The sequence below is a fragment of the Mesoplodon bidens genome, assembly GCF_964165515.1.
Source record: "Mesoplodon bidens genome assembly, chromosome: 16".
NCBI classification, from domain to species: Eukaryota; Metazoa; Chordata; class Mammalia; order Artiodactyla; family Ziphiidae; genus Mesoplodon; species Mesoplodon bidens.
The window spans coordinates 70,730,797-70,753,324 of NC_138173.1; the positions used below are offsets into that span (position 1 = coordinate 70,730,797).

General features: G+C 50.4%; 1 protein-coding gene across 1 annotated transcript in view; it reads left to right on the top strand.

Annotated features, from left to right (window-relative positions):
• Positions 1–22,192, top strand: part of ZFAT (zinc finger and AT-hook domain containing) — a 160,504-nt gene extending 138,312 nt beyond the window's left edge. Inside the window, exon 16 of the mRNA XM_081258846.1 lies at positions 20,715–22,192. Coding sequence (XP_081114972.1) covers positions 20,715–20,954 — 240 coding nt within the window. The 3' untranslated portion in view covers positions 20,955–22,192. The remainder of the gene's footprint in view (positions 1–20,714) is intronic.
• The last annotated feature ends 336 nt before the right edge of the window (positions 22,193–22,528 follow it).

A 22,528-nucleotide genomic window follows, 5' to 3' on the forward strand; every position in this document is an offset into this window, starting at 1 on the left:
GGACGCATCTGTGATCAAAAGCAGCCTCGGTCCCTAAGGCCGGAGTCTGTGGAGCAGGGCCACTGGGGGGACAGCCAGGGAGGCCAGGAGGGACTGGCCTCAAGTATTAAACATCACCAGACGGAATCAGCGCAGGATGACTGAACTAAACTGATAGGAAGAAGATGGCCAGTGTCTGAATAAAGGTTACTGTAGTTAATTGTCACACTGTTTGGTTCATTTCCTCTCCTTCTAACCTCAGTGGAGACTTTACCGTCTGTTAGGATGCGGCGTGTGTGATAATCAGATCGTCCTTTGTATCTGTCTCTACCTCTCTCTCTACTCTCTCCTGCTTCACTGTACACAAGGTTTGAGCTGCCTTACACAAATACTTAAAAAAGCAAAAACGACAGGAAGCACATCAGAACCAGGGCAGACCCAGGCTGTGTGGTTTAGCATCAAAGGTCACGTGCACGGAGAAGGTTGAATCGCAGAGCACAGAGTTCTACATGGTTATCCGTCTTCAGTGATTCCCTCAGGAAGCGTGTAGTTAAGTGCCTGCAGCGTTCTCGTTGCTGGGGCTCCAGGAGAGAACCGATGTTTGCCATCGAAGTGGTTGCTCTCCTGGGAAAAAGATAAGTAAGACAGAAAGGATGTCAAGTGGTGAATGGGAGCAGTGGAGAAAAGTAAAACGAGAAAGGGGGAGGGGCGTGGGCCGAGGAGCCGGGGTGTCGGGGGCTGTTTAATAAGGGACTGCTGGGGCAGCTGTCTGACATCTGCTCACAGACCTGGGAGAGGTGGGCGTTACTAGAATGATCCAAGTTCTGCTGTGCACTTGGTTCCGAATCTGAAAACAAAAAGCAAGAAGGAAGCGTGAAGCAGTTAACCGCGGAAGAGGTAAGTTTTTCTCGGCAAGTAACAAATAATCTCTTCATTCGGCGCTCGCATCCCTGAGTGACATGTCCCCCGCGGCCTGCCTTTGATGACTCGGTGGACTTCCCAGGGCCGTCTCCATGACCGTCCCCCCAGGTGTGCCCAGGCCACAGCACAAAGCATGAAATTCAGGCTGAACAGTTCCCGGGGGAATTAGTACATGCTGGGTCACCTCTGGATTTCTGCATCCAGAGGCAAGACTTGGTGCCTCTAGATGAACGTTTGGGCCGCGTGGTCTGGAAACCCTCCTCCATTAGGATGCTTTCTGTCAACGAGACCCTGGACAGATGTCAGACAGGACAGTAGGAGTTTGATGTTTCAGGCTGCAGGGGCCTGGTGTTCTGCATTGTTTGGGAACAGACTCATACACCTCTAGGCCAGACACTCTTGCAGCTTTTCTTTGTAGTTATTAGACTGCGATCTTCAGATTGTCTTGTACGTCTCTTCTGAAGCTCCTCGTTTGCATCACGGCGTGGGGAGTCCTGAGCTAGACCCGGCACTTCAGGAAGGGTATAGGAGAACTTTGGATGTTTCGTACACGCCAAATCCCTTAGAGAATTGCAGGGAGGCGCCGCTGATTGTGACTTGCCTCTTCCTTCTAGGAAGTGGATTGATTTGCTGTTCCTTAGAGACGTGATGTATTGCATGTCGCAGGTGATGCGGTGATACACGAGGTTGCGGGGGAAGAGTACAGCTTAGATGTGCTCTGAGGCGTTAGAGTGACAGCATGACAAGGGATAAGGCAGGTGAGCCTCTGGCGCAGCCAGTGTCAACAGGTATAAAGTGTTTGCAGTGGCAGAAAGCAGTGGCACCCTTCAGTCTTGTGGTTTATTGGAAACACAGGGCTGAGAGGCGTGTCACTGTTTAACACAGACTTGAGTAACTGCCTTTGGAAATGTTCCCGAGGACGTGTGTCCTAGCCGTTCTCCTGTCCACCTGGTTGGCACCTGGCGCACCGAGGCTGTTGGTAAATGATGGATGGGAGATTGGATGAACGGACTGATGGGCGGGAGACGTCAGACGCCCACTCGGATGGCAAAGGGGTTGCATTGTGTCAGGCTCTCCTGGGTGAAGGAATGCCCTCTGGATTCAGTTGTCTTATTTCAGTTTAAATGTAGCTGTTTTTATTAGAGAAATGAATCCGTTTCAACTTTTTTTCTTTTAATTAAACTGTGGTTTAGGATTTTTCAGTAGAGAAATTATATCTGTTTATCGAGTGTCCTTAAGCCACTCAAATGTGGACCCTGGTGCACCTGCTGGGAAGCAGTAATGTTCTCCCTTCACCCTGTGGGGAGCCCTTGATGTTGGGGACTTCGTCTTTCTCCGGCTCAAGGTCTCACACATCGTAGTTGCTCAGTAAATGTTTATAGGATGGAGTATGCTGTGGGCTTTATGTTTTGATTCTCCAGTTATATCCTGTAGAAGAAATAGCAAGAACACATTGTCGTAAAGTATGTACTATATATTGTAGAAAAAAATGATTTTAAATTACTATTGGAGAGCATATTTTGAGATCTTTTAAAAGTTTCCTATTTTCTATCTATCTATCTATCTATCTATTTATCTATATCTCTTCCAAAGGGCCAAAAATAAATTCTGGGTTGTATGTGAATTCATTCTGGATGTTAAAAAATTTTAAGATTTCTTTCCCATATAAAAAACTAGTTATATGCTCTGTTTATAATTTTTTCATGATATATTAATGTAAATTGAAAAGAATCTCACATATCAAAGTTTATCAGTGGTAACTGAAAGTTATTTATTAATCTCCAGTCTTTAGGGGTTCTCATTTACTGGGATGAAAATACTAACAGGCCTGGTAGGTAGGCTGAGGGGATTGGAAAGCTAAGAGCTGAGGGTGTTTCTTAGGTTGTTTTCTTCTTCGTTTTTAATGAGACATGGGAAGGATTTGGCCCATAATTCAGACCACTTAAATTTTCAGTTGGACACAGAAATGAGTCCTCAGTGAGTTCCCATCACTTCTCTGTTTCCCCATGTGTCAGCATTAAAAATAGATTCATGGGGATGGAGCATTTGGAAATGTTCAGAAAGAAGAAACCTCGCATGCGCCTCACCAGCCTGGCCTGAGAAGTCACGTGACAACTTTGAATGCAGCTACTTCCGTGTTTTGTTAAGACCAGTTTTCATTAGATAAATTGGTTTCTTTTTTTCTTTTTCTTTAAAAAATTTTTTGCTTTAGGGTTTTATGAGGAGGAGACTTATATTTGATTAATAAAGCTGCCTAAGTAGGTTGAATGTAAGACGTACCAGCAGAGGGGCAATATTATCACAAGCATCTCTGAGTCAAAATTAGTTATTTAAAGGAAAAGAAAGACCAGTGAAAATAACAACCACCATCACCGTTGGCTCATGGCTTAAATCACTCTTTGCCGTCCTTGTGGGTTGAAATTTATTTTAGAGACTGAAAGTGACATTTTACTGGAAATTCCCGACGTCCGTTTAGCAGACATTCACTGCGCAGCCGCTGTGTGTTCAGTCCTTGGGGGCGTCCGTTTCCTATCGCGGCTGCAGCAAATCACCACAAACTCAGTGGCTTAAAACAACACAAATTGATGATCTTCCAGTTCTGGAGGTCAGAAGTCTGAAATGGGCTTCACTGGGCCGACCTCAAGGCGTCGACAGCTGCCTTCCTTCTGGGAAGAATCCCTGTCTTGCTCTTTCCGGCCCAGGGGCCACCCAGCATTCCTTCACTGTGGTTCCCTTCTTCCATCTCCAAAGCCAGCAAAGGCAGGCCCGGCTCGTCCCACACCCATCGCTCTGACCTCTGCCTCTGTCGTGACACAGCCCTCTCCAAGTCTGACCAACCTCCTCCCTCCTTTAAGGACGCTTGTGCCTACCTTGGACCCACCTGGATAATCCAGGATCTTCTCCCATCTCCAGGTCATCGACTCAATCACATGGGCTAATGTCCGCGTAAGGAACCGTTCTCAGGTTCCAGAGGTTAGGACACGCACTCTTTGGGGTGAGGGCATTATTCTGCCTGCCACTCTGGGTTACAGGGTTAACCAGACGGTACCCGATCTCAAAAGGCAAATAGTCTAGTGAGGGAAATGCTTTATTTTTTTCATCCAGCACACAGCCCCCGAGCTGCTTCCACCCGCCAGGTTGCTGTTCTCGGTGCTTGGGATATTGCAGTGAACAGAGCAGATGAATGGTTCGGTTGAGGTGCTTACATGCTAATTTAGGGAGCTAGCTAACCCCCAGACATATACTAAATAAGTAAGTAACATAGTATGTTAGAGGTGAGATGGAAAAAACTGAGCAGAACTGGTCCCGAGGTCTGGAGAGTGTAGACCTTAAGCAGGAAGTTCCAACTGAGAGTAACGAATGCTTCCGGGAGGTTGGCCAAGAGCACTGTGGGGTGCTGGGGGGTGGCCCAGCTTGACCCTGGGTCTGGGGTGGCAGGTGCTGGGCCGGGCGGCCTCCGTGGATGCGCTGGTGTGCGCCCGAATAGAGTCTTGCAAGGTAGCTGGGAGTTGGGTGGGGCCGGGGGTGAGAGCAGCAGCTGGTGGTCGATGCTGCTGGAAGCGGGGGAGGGGGCGATGAGGCACCACTTAGGTTAAATGACACACCCCGTCGTCACCTCGGGGGCGCAGAGGGCTGGGAGGAGTCCTGGTCCAGGAAGCGCCTCAGCCTGGTCTCTCCCTCCGGCTCAAAGGCCCGTGGAGAAAGGGTGAGTCCAAGCAGCCCACATCTTCCTGTTGCTTCTCCAAGCCCGACGTCCTTCCCCTATGGGCTTCCCGACCTGTGCGGCCCTCCTGAAGGCCCTCTTGGCATTTTTAACAAATCACAGTCTCCAGGTTCTTCCAAGCGGTGAGTCTGCACTGAGCAGTCCTGCCAGTTGGCGCTCAGCAGAGCAGCTTGTAGCTCTCCGAGACCACGGCTGACGCTGGCCATGGTGTCTGGGGTCTGGGCCCAGCAGGCCAGCAGCTGCACTCAGGGTGTTTGTCTGTGAATAATAAGGAGACCTTATAAGCACACAGCATCTTCCTTTTAAGAAGGTCAGGATGATTCAACAGGTTACCGTTATGATGATCCAGGGTCTTTTTGAGTTAAACTTGAGTGCTATTTATTGTTGCTGAGGGTACCCCTATACAGTAGACGGCGGAGCTGGGTGCACTGTGGAGTGTCACCCTCTGGGGGTGCGGAGTGGCCTATCTGGGAGAAGATCCCTGAGCAAGTGAAGCAAGTGAAGTGGTTTGGGTCATTCATTCATCCGCGTTGCTTTTAAAAAACACGATAGCCTTTCAGTCTGTATGCCATGTGTGAACAGGCTAGGGTGTCCCCTGCGTAGAAGGGCCCACTTGTTTCAGTTTTAGTCCAGAGGAGGCTGTTCAGGAGCTCACGCTGTGTCAAGCCTGCTTCTCTATGGCTCAGTTACACTTCCTACCCTGCTGAGACCCCGTGAGAAAACACACTGTGTTAGTGTCGTCCAGAGAAACAGAACCAATGGTGTGTGCGTGTGTGTGTTTAAAATAAGGAACTGGCTCACTGATTCTGGAGGTTGACAGCCAACAAGTCCCAAGATCTGCATTCAGCAAGTTAGAGACCCAAGAGCCGATGGTGCAGGTTCTACTTTGAGTCTGAAGGCCTGAGAACTAGAACTGATGGTGTGATGGTGTAAATTGCAGTCTGAAAGCCAGCAAGGCTTGAGATGCAGGAAGAGCTGATGTTTCCGTTAGAATCGAACAGCAGGAAAAAAAGAAAAAACCAATGTCCAGCTCAAAAGCAATCGGGCAGGAGGAATTCCCTCTTATTCAAGGGAGAGTCAGCCCTTTTGCTCTATTCCGGCCTTCGACTGATCAGATAAGGCCCACCCACATCAGGAAGGACAGTCTCCTTTACTCAGTCTGTTCATTTAAATGTTAATCTCATCCAGAAACACCCTCACAGAAACATCCAGAGTAATGTTTGACCAAGTATGTGGGCACCCCTTGGCCCATTAAAATTAGCCATCACACATGTTCATGTAGTACATTTCAGAGTATGTACTCTTTGTCAATGGAGGGTTATTGTTAATCCAGGTTGTTGTTTACTGAGATACTCAGTTGTCATAGAGACGATTTTGAGTCACAGATTTCGGGGCGATGCGGTAGTTTCTGGGGAGCGCGTACACCTTGGTATATCCTTATTCCTAGTTGCAGTTGACATATCCGTTCGCGGTTCAGGAATGAGCGCCACCTTGCAGGTCCTTGAAAGAGTCGCGGCTGAGGAGAGGCAACCCCCAGGGGGCCTCCACTGAGCACCAACGCTCCACTTTCATCCCCAGTTCAAGAGCAACCAGGTCATTCTTAGTGGTCCTCCTCCCGTGGGGTAAGGCGTTCAGTAGCGACTGTGATGAGTGCGACTCTGTCGGCAGGCCTGCGTCTCTGTTCCTGGTCCCGCTGCTCTGCGGTGTCTCCTGGGATTGCCACTCTCCTGCTTTTGTTTTCCCCTGAGGTGCCGGATGCTTCCAAGCTGCCAGCCAGTGCGCCAGTGGCGCGGAACACCAGGAAGGAGCATTTAAGACCGCCCAGAGCTGCAGGCACCCCGCCCACTCCCCCAACGCAGACCCTCAGCCTGGCAGGCCCAGAATTACACTACCATCGACTTGTTCAACACCCTAACCGTTCTTCCCACTTGCTTTAACGTCTGGTTAAAAAAATAAACAAAAAACAAACCGCAAAGCAGAAGTTCTAGCTTTGTCAAAAGCAACCCACCTCTCCTGGCTGCTTCCCCGCGCCCTTTGTCACCTTCGGGCAGGTCCCCTGTGTTGGCTGGCACTGGAGGGTGAGGTCAGGACACGCCAGCCTGGAGGAGAGGAACCCTCCAGCCTCCCTGACAGGCTGAGCACACAGTGCCAGTCTGAGAGGCACTTTCGGTAGCAGGTCTCACTGGAAGACATATGTCGGTTGGCAGCCAACACTGGAATTGATGTTTGTTATTTGCAGCTCATTATTTTTGCGAGGAAATGCAACCCACTCCTGTGGCTGACCACGTACCTCAGTTGCCCATTTGCAAGGAAACTCTGGTCCAGCCTGTCTTGTTTTTCATTGAAGGCCTTGAGTAATGTGGTCCCTGGAAACTTTCACAGTGTCCGTCTGTACAGGGCCATCTGGTTGGGAGAAGCCGCTCTGCAGAGGGGACCTCTCACGTGCAGCCTCTGGCTTGGGGGGAGCCTCGCTCCTGTGATCCACCCGGAAGGGGAGGCCGGGATGGGCCTCCTGCCCCTCTGGGGGTGGATGTTGAACATCTCATAAGATTTGTGGCCAAAGAACGGGGAGGGGGATCTGGAACGTGATTCGTGTGAGGTGCAAAATCTATTTTCATTACGATTTAAAAACAGTCACTCCATTCCATGAATTTGAGCATTTAACTACGCAGCAAAAGACCTGACAGAAGAATCACGTCGGAGCCAGATACTCTTGTAGTCCTTTGAAGATCATAGGGGATATTGGCCGCCCGCATTGCTGTAAAGTGGGACTGAGTTGAGATCTCCCCGCCTTGTCGTGCCCACAGACAGGATAGGGTGAAGCCTCCCTGTTCTGTTATCCCTTTAAGCTCCAGTAATCGGTGAGTTAACGGGATGTCTTTTTCTTGTTCCTGCAGAGGCTCTGTTGGACTCCTACTGGAAACAGACCTCCCGCTGACTTTAGCGAAGGCATGGAGGCTACAGGAGAGCCACCCATTCTTTCCCCTCTGCTCACCTCTCTCGCTCAGAACCTCATTTGCCTTCAGATCACTTGCCTGTGAGTGTGGCAGTGACACATAATTGTGACATCATAATCGCTGATTTTTCTTCTTTTCCTCAGAACGAAACCCCAGCATCTTCAGTTGTCTCGTTTATTTATTCCACTTTCCCATTATGGTGGCTTTGCCATCGTTGTGGTTCATCTGAGGATTCTTTCCCAGAAGATTAAGGATACACATATAATGTTAAAAGAACGGATAGTAACTGCAGCTTCTGTCCTCTGGACGTAACTGCTAGTGTCTTCTATCCGTCCTCAGCATGCGATGGGAACGGCACGCCCACTTCACACTCACTGGCTCCGTGGTGTAATTACAGTCATGATGGATTCGTGCCTTTGGAAGGCCCATGCAGGGGAGCCACAAATCTTTTGTAGGTGATCAAATCTGATGCATACTGCAGGGCTGAGGGTATAGGCATCCCCCGTGCTTCCTGACCCTCAGATGATCTAATTCTGGATTCTCTGTTAGTGGTAGAGATGCCTGCAATCCAGATAGACATCTTTTACCTTTTAATTCCCAGTCCTTTTGATCGCTATATAAATATGGAAGTCTCACTGACTCCTTTCTCTGTTTTTCCCTCTTATCCTACCCTTTCCTGGGAGAACCCGTTTTCAACTGCGTATTTTGATTAGTGAGGTTTGGCTCCTGCCTAAAGAACTTTGCTGTGCAATTTATTTGATCCTGGGGCCCTGCCAGCCTTAATTGTATCAAACTTGTAATTACACACACAGGTAGCCTCGTCAAATATTTGCATACTTCACATTCCTTATAGAGCGTTTGTCCTGCAGTTGCTGAGTGGTGACCTTCAGCATATAGATCGAGACAGTTCACTCAGGGCCTTGGCAATGGGTTACTCTCCCCTGTCACTTAACGCCAGCTCTTGTCCTTTGTGAGCCTTCTTTAATTCTCCCTTAGCCATTTGAGTCTTTTCTTTTTCTTTGTCTTAACTAAAACTTCCTTCAGAGACTTCTGTTTCTGATGTGATTTCTGACGGCTGGTACTCAAAACTACTTCCTTTCATAACTCTTTTATGACTTGCTGAGCGCCTTTATTCCATAGCAGTGACTGCAAATTCCATTTCTTTGTGAAATTTTAAAAGTGAAAGTACGTTCCATGATATATCTGTGACCATATGGGAAATTGTCTGAAAAAATAGAGAATAAAGGCTTTTTCCCTATCCCATTCTGACACTCTTTCATGTAGAACATCTTTAGCTGACCTGAAGATCTCAGTTATTGAACTTTGCTTCTCTTTCCCTTTTTCTATGACCCAATTTTCCCATTACGCCCCAAGAAGCTGCAGCTCGGTTGGTGCAATTTGCAGAATCCCACTTTACTTGAGTTTTAATACTGCTGTGCTCGTTACCCTTTGCTCGGGTGCCCATTTCCTGGTCCACGTCCTTGGCCAGGGCAGGTGGGTTCTATTTGCTCCCTCCCCTCTCTGCAGCTTCCCCTTGCTGGCTGACATCGCTCAGTCTGCTTGAGGTTGGGGGCAAAGGCAGGGCTGTGATGGCCCTGGTAGGAGAAGCCAGAACTGTAGTCACCATCCGAAGGGCTCTGGTCCAACCTTCCTTGGGTGTGGCCCAGGGCAGTGCTGCTGCAGGCTGGCTCTTGCGCTTCTCTCCCCCTGGGGCAGTAGCCTCCATGCTAGCCAGAGGCGTTCCCCTAAGCAGGACTCTCAGTGTCCTGCGGTGTGGACGCCACACCTCTTCCCCCCAACCCTCCTCTCCATCCAGTTTCCCCATCTAGTAAATGCACGCGCTCCACTCCAGCTGCTGGGGGTCTGTCTTCCCTCCTCGGCCTCTCTCAGCCCCACATCTGATCCATCAGCAAGTGTTCTCCCTGCTGTGGGCGCTCCCTTCACTACGCACCTTAAATCACCCCTCTGGCCCCAGCCTGCCGCCTCCAGCAAGCCCTGACTACGGAAAACGCGGTCCCCGGGCGGGCAGCATCAGCACAGGGGGCTGGTTAGAAACGCAGAACGTCTGACTCCCCCTCAGACCTGCTGAATCAAACTCTGCATCGCACCGTCGTCCCCGTCGCCCGGAGGGAATCTGCTCTGAGCTGTCAGCCTTCCTCCCTGGTCACAGGGCTTGCTCTTCACCTGGCTCCTACCGTCTCTCCTGCTGCTCTAAGATGCAGTTTTCAGACAGAGCGATCTTTTCCAAATGTAAATCAGATCCCAGCATCCCTCCCTGAAAACACTCCAGTAACTTGAAAGTGTCCGGTAAGCTGGGACAGGACCTCGCCCTGGCCTCCCGGCCCCGCAGCAGCCGGCCTCCCGCGGCATCTCCTCGCTCTGGCTGCACCGGCCCACTGGGCTGCTCTGTGCCCACCTCCAGGCCTCTGCGCCGGCCGAGCCCTGTGGCCCGGGCGCTCCTGCCTCCCCTCGGCGGGGCTGACTCCTGGTCCAGGGCTCGGCCCTCTCAGGTCCTGTCGGGCCCGTCCTCCAGAACCGCCCTGTGTTGTGAGATGGCACAGTGGAGTTGAGCCAGGGGATGGGCCGGGGGGGCCTGATGCAGTGCCCTGAGCCCTTGAAGGCAGGGCATTGCCTCACCTGGGGACAGGCGTCAGCGCGATTAGAAGCTGGAGGATTTGTGTTTTGAGCCACTGCCTTTATGGTAGTTTTATAGGTGGTGATAGAAAGTGAACATGGTCACGGACCGCCTGGGCAGAGAAGCGCCCTGTTGTTAACAGCCACGTTCCTGCGGCACCCGCCCTGGCCGCTCTGGTGCACCTGCGGCCCGGAGGCCTCAGGGGGCTTCCTGCTTCTCCAGGAGCCCCAAGTCCACCCCCCTGAGTAACCAGAGAAGCGGGTGGAGGCGTGGCCGTCCAGCGCGAGAAGACCTCTCTGTCCCTTCCACGGAAAAGCAGAGGCTCAGAGAGGGAGCCCCACTGTGGGCCTGTCATGGACAGTGGCCTGGATCTGAGACTCTGGGCTGGACCACCCGGTCCGGTTGTGGCCTTCCCTCCCCAGTCGGGAAGTAGGAAGGGGATGTTTACAGAGGGGCTGGCCCTGGGCAGGGGGCCGAAGCTCACCTCCCGTCTGTCTAGGTTGTGGGGAGAATGGGGGGTGGGCAGGAGTCAGTTCTCAGAGACTCTGCCACCAGCCGTATCTTAGTTAGCTGGTTTGCCCACCCGCCTTCTCTCCCTAGCAAGTTGGAGGAGGTCTGTAGCACTTAGCTCAGGGCCTGGCACGTTATAAAGGCCTCACGAGTGTTCAGAAGCACCGCTGGGGCATCAGACTCGGGAAGCCGAGCTGGGTGGGCTGGGGCTGCCCTCGTCGGGACCCAGCTGAGCAGCCTGGTGATTTCCAGCTGCTGTGGGTGCCCCGCCTGGGGAGCCTCAGGCCTCTGAGACAGGGGCCCTCCCTGGATGAACAGCGCACGGGGGTCTCCCGAGAAGCCCATTTCGGGGGTCGCCCCGGGCCAGGTCACAGCGCGTGGAGGAGGAAACAGCTCGGGGCCAGACGGCCTGGGTGTGACCCCACGCCTGTCACTTCACAGTGTATGACTAGGGACAAGCACTTCTCCTCTTCGAACTTCTCTTTTCTCATCTGTAAAGTGGGAAAATAATAGAGCCTACCCCATGGGGCTAATGTACGGGTTATGCGTAATTATGCAAATGAAGCAGTTGGCAGGGAGCCTGGTGCTGGTTAGGTCTAATCTTAGCTCCTGTCATAGGAATGACTTAGCTCCTTAACCCCTGTCTGAGCTCATCGAGTTGCTCATAGAATTCAGCCATAACTGTTTTGCTTCTGGAAGCTTCTGCTCAGCAAGCAGGTACTGATGCAGCCGTCCAGGCCCTGTGCTCAGCAGTAGGAGTCCCAGGGTGGATGAAACACTGCCTGCTTCATAGGAGAGTCTGCTGCTTGGTCCAGGCAGGTGGTTGCATTATGTAAACTGCCGTGTTTGTGGCTGGAGGCAGTTTGACCCCTTACCACGTGCAGTTGTCGTGACATTCTGGGTCATTCCCTGGAGAAGTCCCTCGAGGAGGCTGATTTGGAAGAGCTGGAGCTGAGTGGCATCATGCAACCGCTTGCCCACAGGAACGGGCAGTTGGGTGAGGAACTCTGAGCCAGAAGGGGCACCAGACTTGAGAGCAGGCAAAGGGAGAAGGGCCAGAAACGGTCGAGGTGGGCAGGTCTCCCTACTTGGAGAGAGAGGTACAAGTAGGAGGGAAACGGGCGAGTGGCTTTGATGAGCAGGAGGCGGCGTCCACGCAGAGTCTCAGGGCGGGGTCTTAGGCTGCTCACATCAGTGCACAGGGCGGGTGTCAACACTGCCCTGGCCTCAGAGTAAGACCATCGCAGTCCCTCGTTCTGTTCTTAGACCTGCTTTGCCACTGATGAACTTACCTGGGTGGGTTTGAGGGGCGATTGAAGTGGTGTATGTTTTGGTACGATAAACATTCTTTAAACAGAACGCGGATGTGCTCCATCACTGGGAATTTAGCCTACCTTTCTCCCTTGGGTGAGGGCAGCAGCTTGGAGGTCCAGGCAGGAACAGGGTGCGTCCTGCCAGCTCCGTGTCCTTGCCCATGGGGTCTTGTGGAGGCTGCCTGTGACCTGTGTAAAAGGACAGGGAGAGGAACTGCTAGAGGAAACAGTTTGTTAAATTGGGGGGGAGAAGAGTCTGCACCAGCTGAGGAGAGAAACCCGTGCCTCCCCAGCACAGAGGGGTTGGCAGAGGGTGGGGGTCCACCGCCCCACGTCTCCATCGAGCACCCCCGTCAGGTTGTGGGGGCAGGGTCTGGTGAGCATCAAGAGGGTGGAGGCCTTTTGTCCTGAGCGCATGCAGAGAGAGATGGTCACACACTGCCATGCAGGGGAGTTCAGTGAAGCCCTGCCTGACCCCGGGAGTGGCCCATCTGTGCACGGGCTACCGGGCAGAGGTGAGGCTCTCGGAGAAGCATGGCCCCCTGGGCCAGGTGCTTGACAGGGGTGCAGAGCCCAGGCAGTGCGTGGTACTGAGTGGAATTCAGTGTAGTGTGCTGAAAGGTCACCAACGTGCAGCATTATGCGCGATAGACCTGTCTAAATATCAGAAGGTATTCAGAGGCGGTCAGAGCTACCTCCTGCCTCCTTCCCTGTCGCTGTGAATATGCTCTGTTTGAGCTCGGTTTGAAAAGATCTCCTGGGGCAGACATCAGAATTCAAGTCAGGCATGTGTGGAGTGCCTACTATAAACCACGTGCTGTGTGGACGTTGTCTGGGGGTGGGTGTGCTAATCGTGCACCCTGAGGGGCAGTGGGGAGGTGGGGCTGGTGGGGACACCGCCCCTGGAGGGGACGACACCGCTAGCAGTTGTGAGCACCACACACTGCTTACCACTCACCTTGCGCCAGGCCCCGGCACCATCTCTCATTCTCACATGTGCTGAGACAGACCACGATGCCCTTCCCACATACCACCACTTACAGGCGAAGGAGGGATTGCTCTTTCCTCGGTCACGTGGTTATCGAGATCACACTCACCTGTGCTTAGACCCCTGAGAAACACAGGGTGTCCTAGCTGTGCACACTGTCTTTTCGCTGCTCACGCACCTGCCACTAAACTCAGCTGCCTACCCAGTTGGTTTGGCCAATGGGCAAGCCTTTCCATCCTCATCCTATGATGGGCTTGGGGCCACTAGGAGGCACCTCTCTTCCCATTTCCAGGCCTCTCTGTCATAGCGAAGAGAGTGGGACCTGTCTGTCCCCTGCAGGCCAGGACCCCATGGACAAGGTCACCCTGTGCAGGGGGCTCCCGGGTGCTCTGGGGCCTCAGCGTGGGGTGGCCAAGTGTCGGCCAGCTGGACCCTGCAGCGTCTCCGAGGGCCAGGACACACACGTGGGGACTGGCAGGGACTGTCTTTCGTGAGCTGTCCTTACAACGCGGGCTTTGGACTGTCTGTGGGATCTACAGAGGAGAGAATGTCTGCTGTGTCCTCACAGTCAAGAGAGAAATAGGGTGGGGGCGGCATTATGACGTCTCCTCACAAAAGACGACTAGCCTGACGCGGGCATGCATCACAGCCCTCCTCCCGTCCTGTGCAGTCTTTCTTTTTTTAAAAACACTTTAAATCTTCATTGATGTATGGAATGGTTTCTTCCTGCCTACGAGTATCTTTCGGTATTTCCACAAGTTTCTCGCACATAATATTTACCCCTTTTTTGGGTACCATATACATGTGTACAGTTTTAGAGTTGGGAATTTATGATGCTTTTTTATAAACCACATTCGTTTATAAATTCAGGATAGTATTTCCCATTTCCCTTGGTTTCTGACATATGCAACGCCACACCTGACCTAGGGTCGTGACAGTAAATGTGCTTGCTTATTAACCTTGTGAAATGGGTCTGCAGTTCCCTTTTGAGAATGCTAGAGGAACCTCTTGTTTGGTTGTAATTAGAGCAGTGAGTGAAACCCTAACTGCTGTAAAAAGTAAGGCTCCTTCCCCAGAGCTTCAACACACATAGCGGAGTATTTCACATGAAAGACCTGACTGCCGTGTTCTTTTTTTTTTTTTAATTTAACTTAATTTAATTTTTTTTATACAGCAGGTTCTTATTAGTCATCCATTTTATACACATCAGTGTATACATGTCAATCCCAATCTCCCAGTTCATCACACCACCACCACCACCCCCCTGCTGCTTTCCCCCCTTGGTGTCCATGCGTCTGTTGTCTACATCTGTGTCTCAATTTCTGCCCTGCAAACCAGTTCATCTGTACCATTTTTCTAGATTTCACGTATATGCGTGAATATAGATATTTGTTTTTCCCTTTCTGACTTACTTCACTCTGTATGACAGTCTCTAGGTCCATCCACGTCTCTACAAATGACCCAATTTCGTTCCTTTTTATGGCTGAGTAATATTCCATCGTATATATGTACCACATCTTCTTTATCCACTCGTCTGTCGATGGGCATTTAGGTTGCTTCCATGACCTGGCTATTGTAAATAGTGCTGCAGTGAACATTGGGGTGCATGTGTCTTTTTGAATTATGGTTTTCTCTGGATAGATGCCCAGTAGTAGGATTGCTGGATCATATGGTAGTTCTATTTTTAGTTTTTTAAGGAACCTCCATACTGTTCTCCATAGTGGCTGTACCAATTTACATTCCCACCAGCAGTGCAAGAGGGTTCCCTTTTCTCCACACCCTCTCCAGCACTTGTTGTTTGTAGATGTTCTGATGATGCCCATCCTAACTGGTGTGAGGTGATACCTCATTGTAGTTTTCATTTCCGTTTCTCTGATAATTAGTGATGCTGAGCATCTTTTCATGCGCCTCTTGGCCATCTGTATGTCTTCTTTGGAGAGATGTCTATTTAGGTCTTCTGCCCATTTTTGGATTGGGTTGTTTGTTTTTTTAATATTGAGCTGCATGAGCTGTTTATGTATTTTTGGAGATTAATCCTTTGTCCATTGATTTGTTTGCAAATATTTTCTCCCATTCTGAGGGTTATCTTTTCATCTTGTTTATAGTTTCCTTTGCTGTGCAAAAGCTTTGAAATTTCATTAGGTCCCATTTGTTTATTTTTGTTTTTATTTCCATTACTCTAGGAGGTGGGTCCAAAAAGATCTTGCTGCGATTTATGTCAAGGAGTGTTCTTCCTCTGTTTTCCTCTAAGAGTGTTAGAGTGTCCAGTCTTACATTTAGGTCTTTGATCCATTTTGAGTCTATTTTTGTGTATGGTGTTAGGGAGTATTCTAATTTCATTCTTTTACATGTAGCTGTGCAGTTTTCCCAGCACTACTTATTGAAGAGACTGTCTTTTCTCCATTGTATATCCTTGCCTCCTTTGTCATAGGTTAGTTGACCATAGGTGCGTGGGTTTATCTCTGGGCTTTCTATCCTGTTCCATTGATCTATATCTCTGTTTTTGTGGCAGTACCATACTGTTCTGATTACTGTAGCTTTGTAGTATAGTCTGAAGTCAGGGTGTCTGATTCCTCCAGCTCCGTTTTTTTCCCTCAAGACTGCTTTGGCTAGTCAGGGTCTTTTGTGTCTCCGTACAAATTTTAAGATTTTTTGTTCTAGTTCTGTAAAAAAAATGCCATTGGTAATTTGATAGGGATTGCATCGAATCTGTAGATTGCTTTGGGTAGTTATAGTCATTTTCACAATGTTGATTCTTCCAATCCAAGAGCATGGTACATCTCTCCATCTAGTTGTGTCATCTTTTATTTCTTTCATCAGTGTCTTATCGTTTCCTGCATGCAGGTCTTTTACCTCCTTAGGTAGGTTTATTCCTAGGTATTTTATTCTTTTTGTTGCATGGTGAATGGGATTGTTTCCTTAATTTCTCTTTCTGATCTTTTGTTGTTAGTGTATAGGAACGCCAGAGATTTCTGTGCATTAATTTTGTATCCTGCAACTTTACCAAATTCATTGATTAGCTCTAGTAGTTTCCTGGTGACATCTTTAGGATTTTCTATGTATAGTATCATGTCATCTGCAAACAGTGACAGTTTTCCTTCTTTTCCAACTTGTATTCCTTTTATTTCTTTTCTTCTCTGATTGCCATGGCTAGGACTTCCAAAACTATGTTGAATAATAGTGGCGAGAGTGGACATCCTCGTCTTACTCCTGATCTCAGAGGAAATGCTTTCAGTTTTTCACCATTGAGAGTGATGTTTGCTGTGGGTTTGTCATATATGGCCTTTATTATGTTGAGGTAGGTTCCCTATATGCCCACTTTGGGGAGAGTTTTTATCATAAATGGGTGTTGAATTTTATCAAAAGCTTTTTCTGCATCTATTGAGATGATCATATGGTTTTTATTCTTCAATTAGTTAATATGGTGTATCACATTGATTGATTTGCATACACTGAAGAATCCTTGCATCCCTGAGATAAACCCCAGTTGATCATGGTGTATGATCCTTTTTTTTTTTTTCTTCTCTTATATCTGTTGAGGCAAGAACTGTTAGTCCACTCTACTTTTATTTTACTCTCATTAAATTTTCCTATTATGGTAGTGTTTTTTATAAAGGAATTTATAAATTGAATTAAAAGAAACTTCCACTGAAGAGACTCAACAAGTATAAATAATTACTGAAATAATCTTTTAAAGAAAGTATTTCCCCAGAAAAGTCTTCACCAAGTTTATGATCCTTTTAATGTGTTGGTGGATTCTGTTTGCTAGTATTTTGTTGGGGATTTTTGTATCTATATTCATCAGTGATATTGGTCTGTAATTTTCTTTTTTTGTAGTATCTTTGTCTGGTTTTGGTATCAGGGTGATGGTGGCCTCATAGAATGTGTTTGGGAGTGTTCCTTCCTCTGCAGTTTTTTGGAAGAGCTTGAGAAGGTTGGGTGTTACTCTTCTCTAAATGTTTGATAGGATTTACCTGTGAAGGAATAAAGACGCAGACTAAGACAATGGACTTGAGGACACAGGGAGGGGGAAGGGTAAGCTGGGACAAAGTGAGGGAGTGGCATGGACATATATACACGACCAAATGTAAAATAGATAGCTAGTGGGAAGCAGCCACATAGCACAGGGAGATCAGCTCAGGGCTTTGTGACCATCTGGAAGGGTGGGATAGGGAGGGTGGGAGGGAAACACAAGAGGGAGGAGATATGGGGCTATATGTATATGTATAGCTGATTCCACTAGAGAAAGGATTATGTTAAATAGACTTAATACGTAGAAAAGGTAATATGGGCCAATAAATGTAGCTATTTAGAGGGAGAGACAGATGATGCTACGTCTTCTCTTCCCATGTTAGGCGAGTTGCGGTCCAGGGGCTGCCGCGGATTGGGTGAGGCAAGGCCCTTCCTGGGAAGCCGCCAGTGTCTTCCTTTGTAAAAGCAAGTCTCAGTCTCTCAGCTGGTGAGCGAGGCTCTTCAGGATCTGATTGTGAACTTCATTTCAGGCCTCACCTGCCCCCGCTCCCCAGCACCGCCTCTCCTGTGACTCATGCACTTTGGACAGACACACAGCCCCTGGGAGCCTCCCCTGTGCAGACACACTTGAGGTCTGGCGTCCCTCGCTCAGCTAGGAGCAAAGCCTCAGTGCAGACGAGGGGCCCATAGGAGACGCAGGATGGGGATGCAGGAGTCCTCCGGGCTTTGAGGGAGGGCACGAGAAGCGTGATGGGGAAGCCTGGAATCGGAGGGTTGTGGAAGCAGCGAAGAGGGCATCTCAGTGAGTAAAGCTGGGGTTGGCTCAGCAGCGTCAGACAGCAAAGGACCGTGTGGAGAGGTGAGGATGGAACTCTGCCCAGTGGGCTCGGTGACGGGGAGGTGGCGGTGGCCCTGGTGGGGCTGTGGGCACATGCCTGCTCTTTGCCGCCTTCCCTCGGCCTGCCATGCCTTTTCCCACCATCTGCAGACAGCGCCTTCCATGAAGTGGCCCCGGGCCCTGGTGTGACGGAGGTAGCATGTGACTGCCCTCATTTCGAGCACGGTGGCCGCATGTTGGTTTCTGCCCTCCTTCCACATCTGTGGGCAGTGGCCACGCCTCAGTCATCCTGGGACCTGCTGGGACGGCTCCTGGGTGTGTGTCCACCCTGCTGCCATGGGAACAGGAGCTGCAGCCTCTGCTCATCAAAGCCCTGGGCCCGGCAGGGATCTGTTTGTCTGGGGCAGTAGTGTCAGCCCTTGTCAGTACTCAGCCATCGAGGCACTAGAGCTGTTCAAAAGGAGAGTGAAATCTTAGGCTGGCGACTTCTTCCTCATTTTAGGCTTCATTTCTGATGATGGCAATCACTGTGTATGAACGACAGTGCCAGGAGTGTATCTCAAAGCTCATGTATTGGTTGACCTCACCCTTTTTTTTTTTTTGTCACCATTGTGTCATCTGTTTACCTGAAGTGCATTAGCTTGTTTTGCACATCTGAGATCCTGGGACCTCAGCATAAATCACCCATGCCGCCTGACTTCTTTCTTCATGTAGAATTTACTGACAGTTAAGAGAAAAGCGTTTGTTGAGTATTCCTTCCCCTTTTCCCACCCGTCGGTCAGGTACCTTCTTTCAAAGTGAAATAAATCAATATTTACTTCTAAAGTCTCGGTTCACAGTACATTTTCCCATTTAAATGAAATTGAAACAAACAGTAAAAGAAGAAGAAGAAGAAGGAAAAAAAGGCCTCCATCTACTGCAGAAAAACAGCTCAGGCTACGTGGATTAATACTTTCCACTCAGGGTATCTCTCTAGCTTCTGGTAAATTCCATCAGTCCAAGTTAAAGGTTCCTTCCAATCAGTAACTTTGTGTGGAGCCCACTCCAGAGGTGCCTCGTCCATTTTCTTCTCTGCCTTAAACATGATCCCGTCTGACACAGCCCTTCCTGCTGTCAGGGAATGACACAGGCACAGGGCCGAGGGAGACCCCTGGAAGCCCCATGGGGCGTTCCCAGAGACGGCGTGGGGTCGTGGCTTGTTACAGAGGGCCGGGCAGGGAGGAGACCGTCCCACGCCAGGCTCCAGCTGGGAAGGGAGTCAGAAGCATCATGAATGGGAGCTCACGGAGGCCACCTGAGCAAACCCACTGCTTCCAGTCTGTCCTGGGGTCCTGGGAGTCATTGCCCCCTCTGCCCTCTGTGCCTGGAGGCCCATCCCCACGCCTCCTCCGGAGGCTTCCCTGGCACTCTGTCAGAACATCGCTCAGTTCCTGTGTCTGCCCCGCTAGACTGGTTTTCCACCACGTGCTGCCTGAGCGCCCATCAGGGCACCTGCACCCAGTGGAGCATCGTTGCACAAATGCTGGGTTCTTGCTCCGTGCCAGGCATCCGCCCTGCCCACCTGGCTCTGGGGGGAAGAGCTGTGCCGGGGCAGTGCCGTCCTAGCCCTCACGGAGCTCAGTCCACTGGGACCTGATAAAATGACAAAGGTTTTGTTGAATGAATGAATAATGGACATGCCGCAGTACCTTAAGAAAACGTTGTTCAGTACACAAATGAAGACACCAAAAGCGCGGTGATGTTATTAAGCACCCACTTTGCATACGGAATCTTCTTCAGCTCTCCTAGCCATTCTCTGAAGTGGGCATTTTTGTCCCTGTTTTACAGATGAGACACCTGAGAGTCATAGGGAAAAGTGGGCAAGGCTCACGGCTAACTGCGGGGGAGCTGCTGCGTGAGCCCCACAAAGTGCAGGACAAAGTTCTTTCCACCTCGCCTTTCGGACCCCCTGGGAAAGGCCGGTCTCTGTGACATCCCTCCCTACATCTGAGGGCTCTCGTTCCCCAGCCCAGCAAGTCCACGCCCCTTCACTGTCCTCCTGGGCTGGTTTTCTAATCCTTCAGTCATTTTTGCAGCTCTTAGGGTCTCAACACTTTCTAAATCTTTCCCGTATTGTTTGTATTATTGCTCTTCTCAAAATCAAAGACAATTCTAAAACAGACCAGAATGCACAGTCAGGGAGCTGGGGCCTTAGCACCAGCTGGAATTTGGCCTTGTCTGGAATCTGCCTGCTTGGAGCTACAGAGAAAGGCCCGCCTGTAGGAGTGAGCAGGCCCCTCCACTGACAGAGCCCCGGGGCAGTGAGTGCCCATCAGCAGGCCCCTCCTGTGGCTCTGAGGCACTAGTGTTGGTGGACGACACCTGGGCACAACCAGGCGTGCAAGGGCATGTACTCCTGCCTGGTGTGATGTTGATCTTCTTCATACGCAGAGCTGAGCTCCCAGAGTGTGTGGAGAGACAGATAACCCAGGATAAACTAGTCCCTTTTTCACCACCAAATGGACCAGCTATGAATTTCCAGGAGACCCCGCACCCAACCCTCTACACGGTTGCAGGAAATAACTCCTAGAGTGCCTCGGCAACTCCCACGCCTCTGGGAGGCATCGCGAGAAGAGCTTGGACTGGGTGTTTGAACTTGGGTTGCACCATTAGCCCCAGCTGGGGCCCCTGACCACGTTGCTTTGCACCGGTGAGTGTCACCCTCCTCATCTATAAACCGGGGGTGAGAGCAAGCGTAGAGCATTGCTGAGATGATTCTGTGCAGGAAGGACCAGCTCCTGGAATGTGCCAGATGCTCCATAGGCAGTCGCTGTGATTTTCTTGTCCTGCTGGACCTGGAAGTGGGGCCCGTGTGACCTTTCTCTTGCCCTCCTACAGGTCACGGACGAGGAGCCCAGTTCCAACCACACGGTCATGATCCAGGAGACCCTCCAGCAGGCCTCCGTGGAGCTGGCTGAGCAGCATCACTTGGTGGTGTCCTCTGACGACGTGGAGGGCATCGAGACGGTAACCGTCTACACGCAGGGCGGGGAGGCCTCGGAGTTCATCGTCTACGTGCAGGAGGCCATGCAGCCCGTGGAGGAGCAGGCCATGGGGCAGCCGGCCCCGGAGCTCTAGAGGACACGCAGTGTGGGACAGTGCCACGGGGCAGGGCTGCCGGCCTCTGCGGAGCCCCCGGGACACCCGGGGCGGGGAGGCCCCAGAGCGGTGCTCTCCACAGGGCTCTCCTCTGTGCTGTCCGCCCTGGCGGCCGCTGGGGCTCTGCTGGCCCTGCTTTGGGTGGGCGAGGGATCAGCGACACAGGAGTGCTGCCCCCAGCACAGGCACACACACCTTCCCCCCCGTCGTCTGCTTCCAGAAAGACCTGTGCGTCAACTCCCCAAACATGGCCCATACCGCATAGCCCCTTTGCTTCAAGTGTCGAACAGAGACCCCCAACTCTCATCAGCGTCTTCCCTGAATCACAGCCCAACTCCTTGACCCCTGTCTAGGTGCCGAATCTTTACCTGGGACTGCTCTGCAACCTGGTAACCAGGAGACAGCTGTCAGAGGAAGTGACCTTACGGTGTTTGAATCGCCTGTGAGAGAAAAGAGGGGAGGGGTTACCTACACACTTCTACCCTCCTCAGGCATCAAGGGCACTTATTATCATGTGAAGTAACTATGGTTTGATGGCCCCCCGCTCCCATCACAGGTGGTGGTCTCAGCTTACTATCTTGGAATTCTTTTGCTTTTAAAATAAATGCACTTTCTCCTATTCACCTCCTACTCTAAGGAGGTGAGGTGGATAGAATAAAAGCATTCTCTGCCTGAGTACTTCTGCTCCTCTGTTAGGTTGGTGGGTTTACCTTTCCCCTTCCCAAGTCAGAATCTTGGATTTGGACCCCACCCAGGACCAACCCCTCTGAGACCCAGGCGCTTAAAATGTGACAGTGATGCTCGTTCTCCCTCTGAAGCATGAGCCTTGCTTTGCGGCCACTGTTTGAGGTTAACGGTCTTATGCCCCACGTCCTGGCACCTCGTGTTGGGTCTGCTGCAGCCCCTTTCCACCTTGGGAGGAGCAGTAGACCCACAGTCAGGAGCCTTCGTGATGCTCTCTGGTCCGACGGCCTTTTAGTCCAGGTGCTCGTGATAAATCCCGTACCTTTTGGCGCCTCTGCCGTGTGACAGCTTTGTGGAGGCACCGAGGCGAGCCCTACTGCCCCCTGTCCAGCCCCGGCGTCTCCTGACACTGTCACCCAACATCAGCTCACTGACGTCAAGACCTTTTTTCTATCAAATGAAATTTTATTTAATTTATAGTGATTCTAACCAATTGTTTGAATAAACCATCCTTTTAAGTTGTAAAATACCAAGCTATTGCCTCATGGTTTTAGATTTTCACATTTCTAGACTAGACAGTGAAATCATCTATATTACATAGGACGGCTCACAAAACTGTTCATCTGAAACAACGGGCACTAAAAACAGCCAAAACTTTTGATTCAGTAACAAATGAAGAAAAAGCTTGAGAATTATTTTTAATCCTACAATGGTTTGCTGTCCTTTGTTTCCAAGGAAGACATTACTGACCCATTTTCAGTAAAGAATGAACTTTGAGTTATTTCTCTAATAAGGGTGGTGGATTTTTACCAGTCTTGGTAAAGGTAAATGGTACAACGAAACGATGGATTTTTTTTCTCTTAATGTTT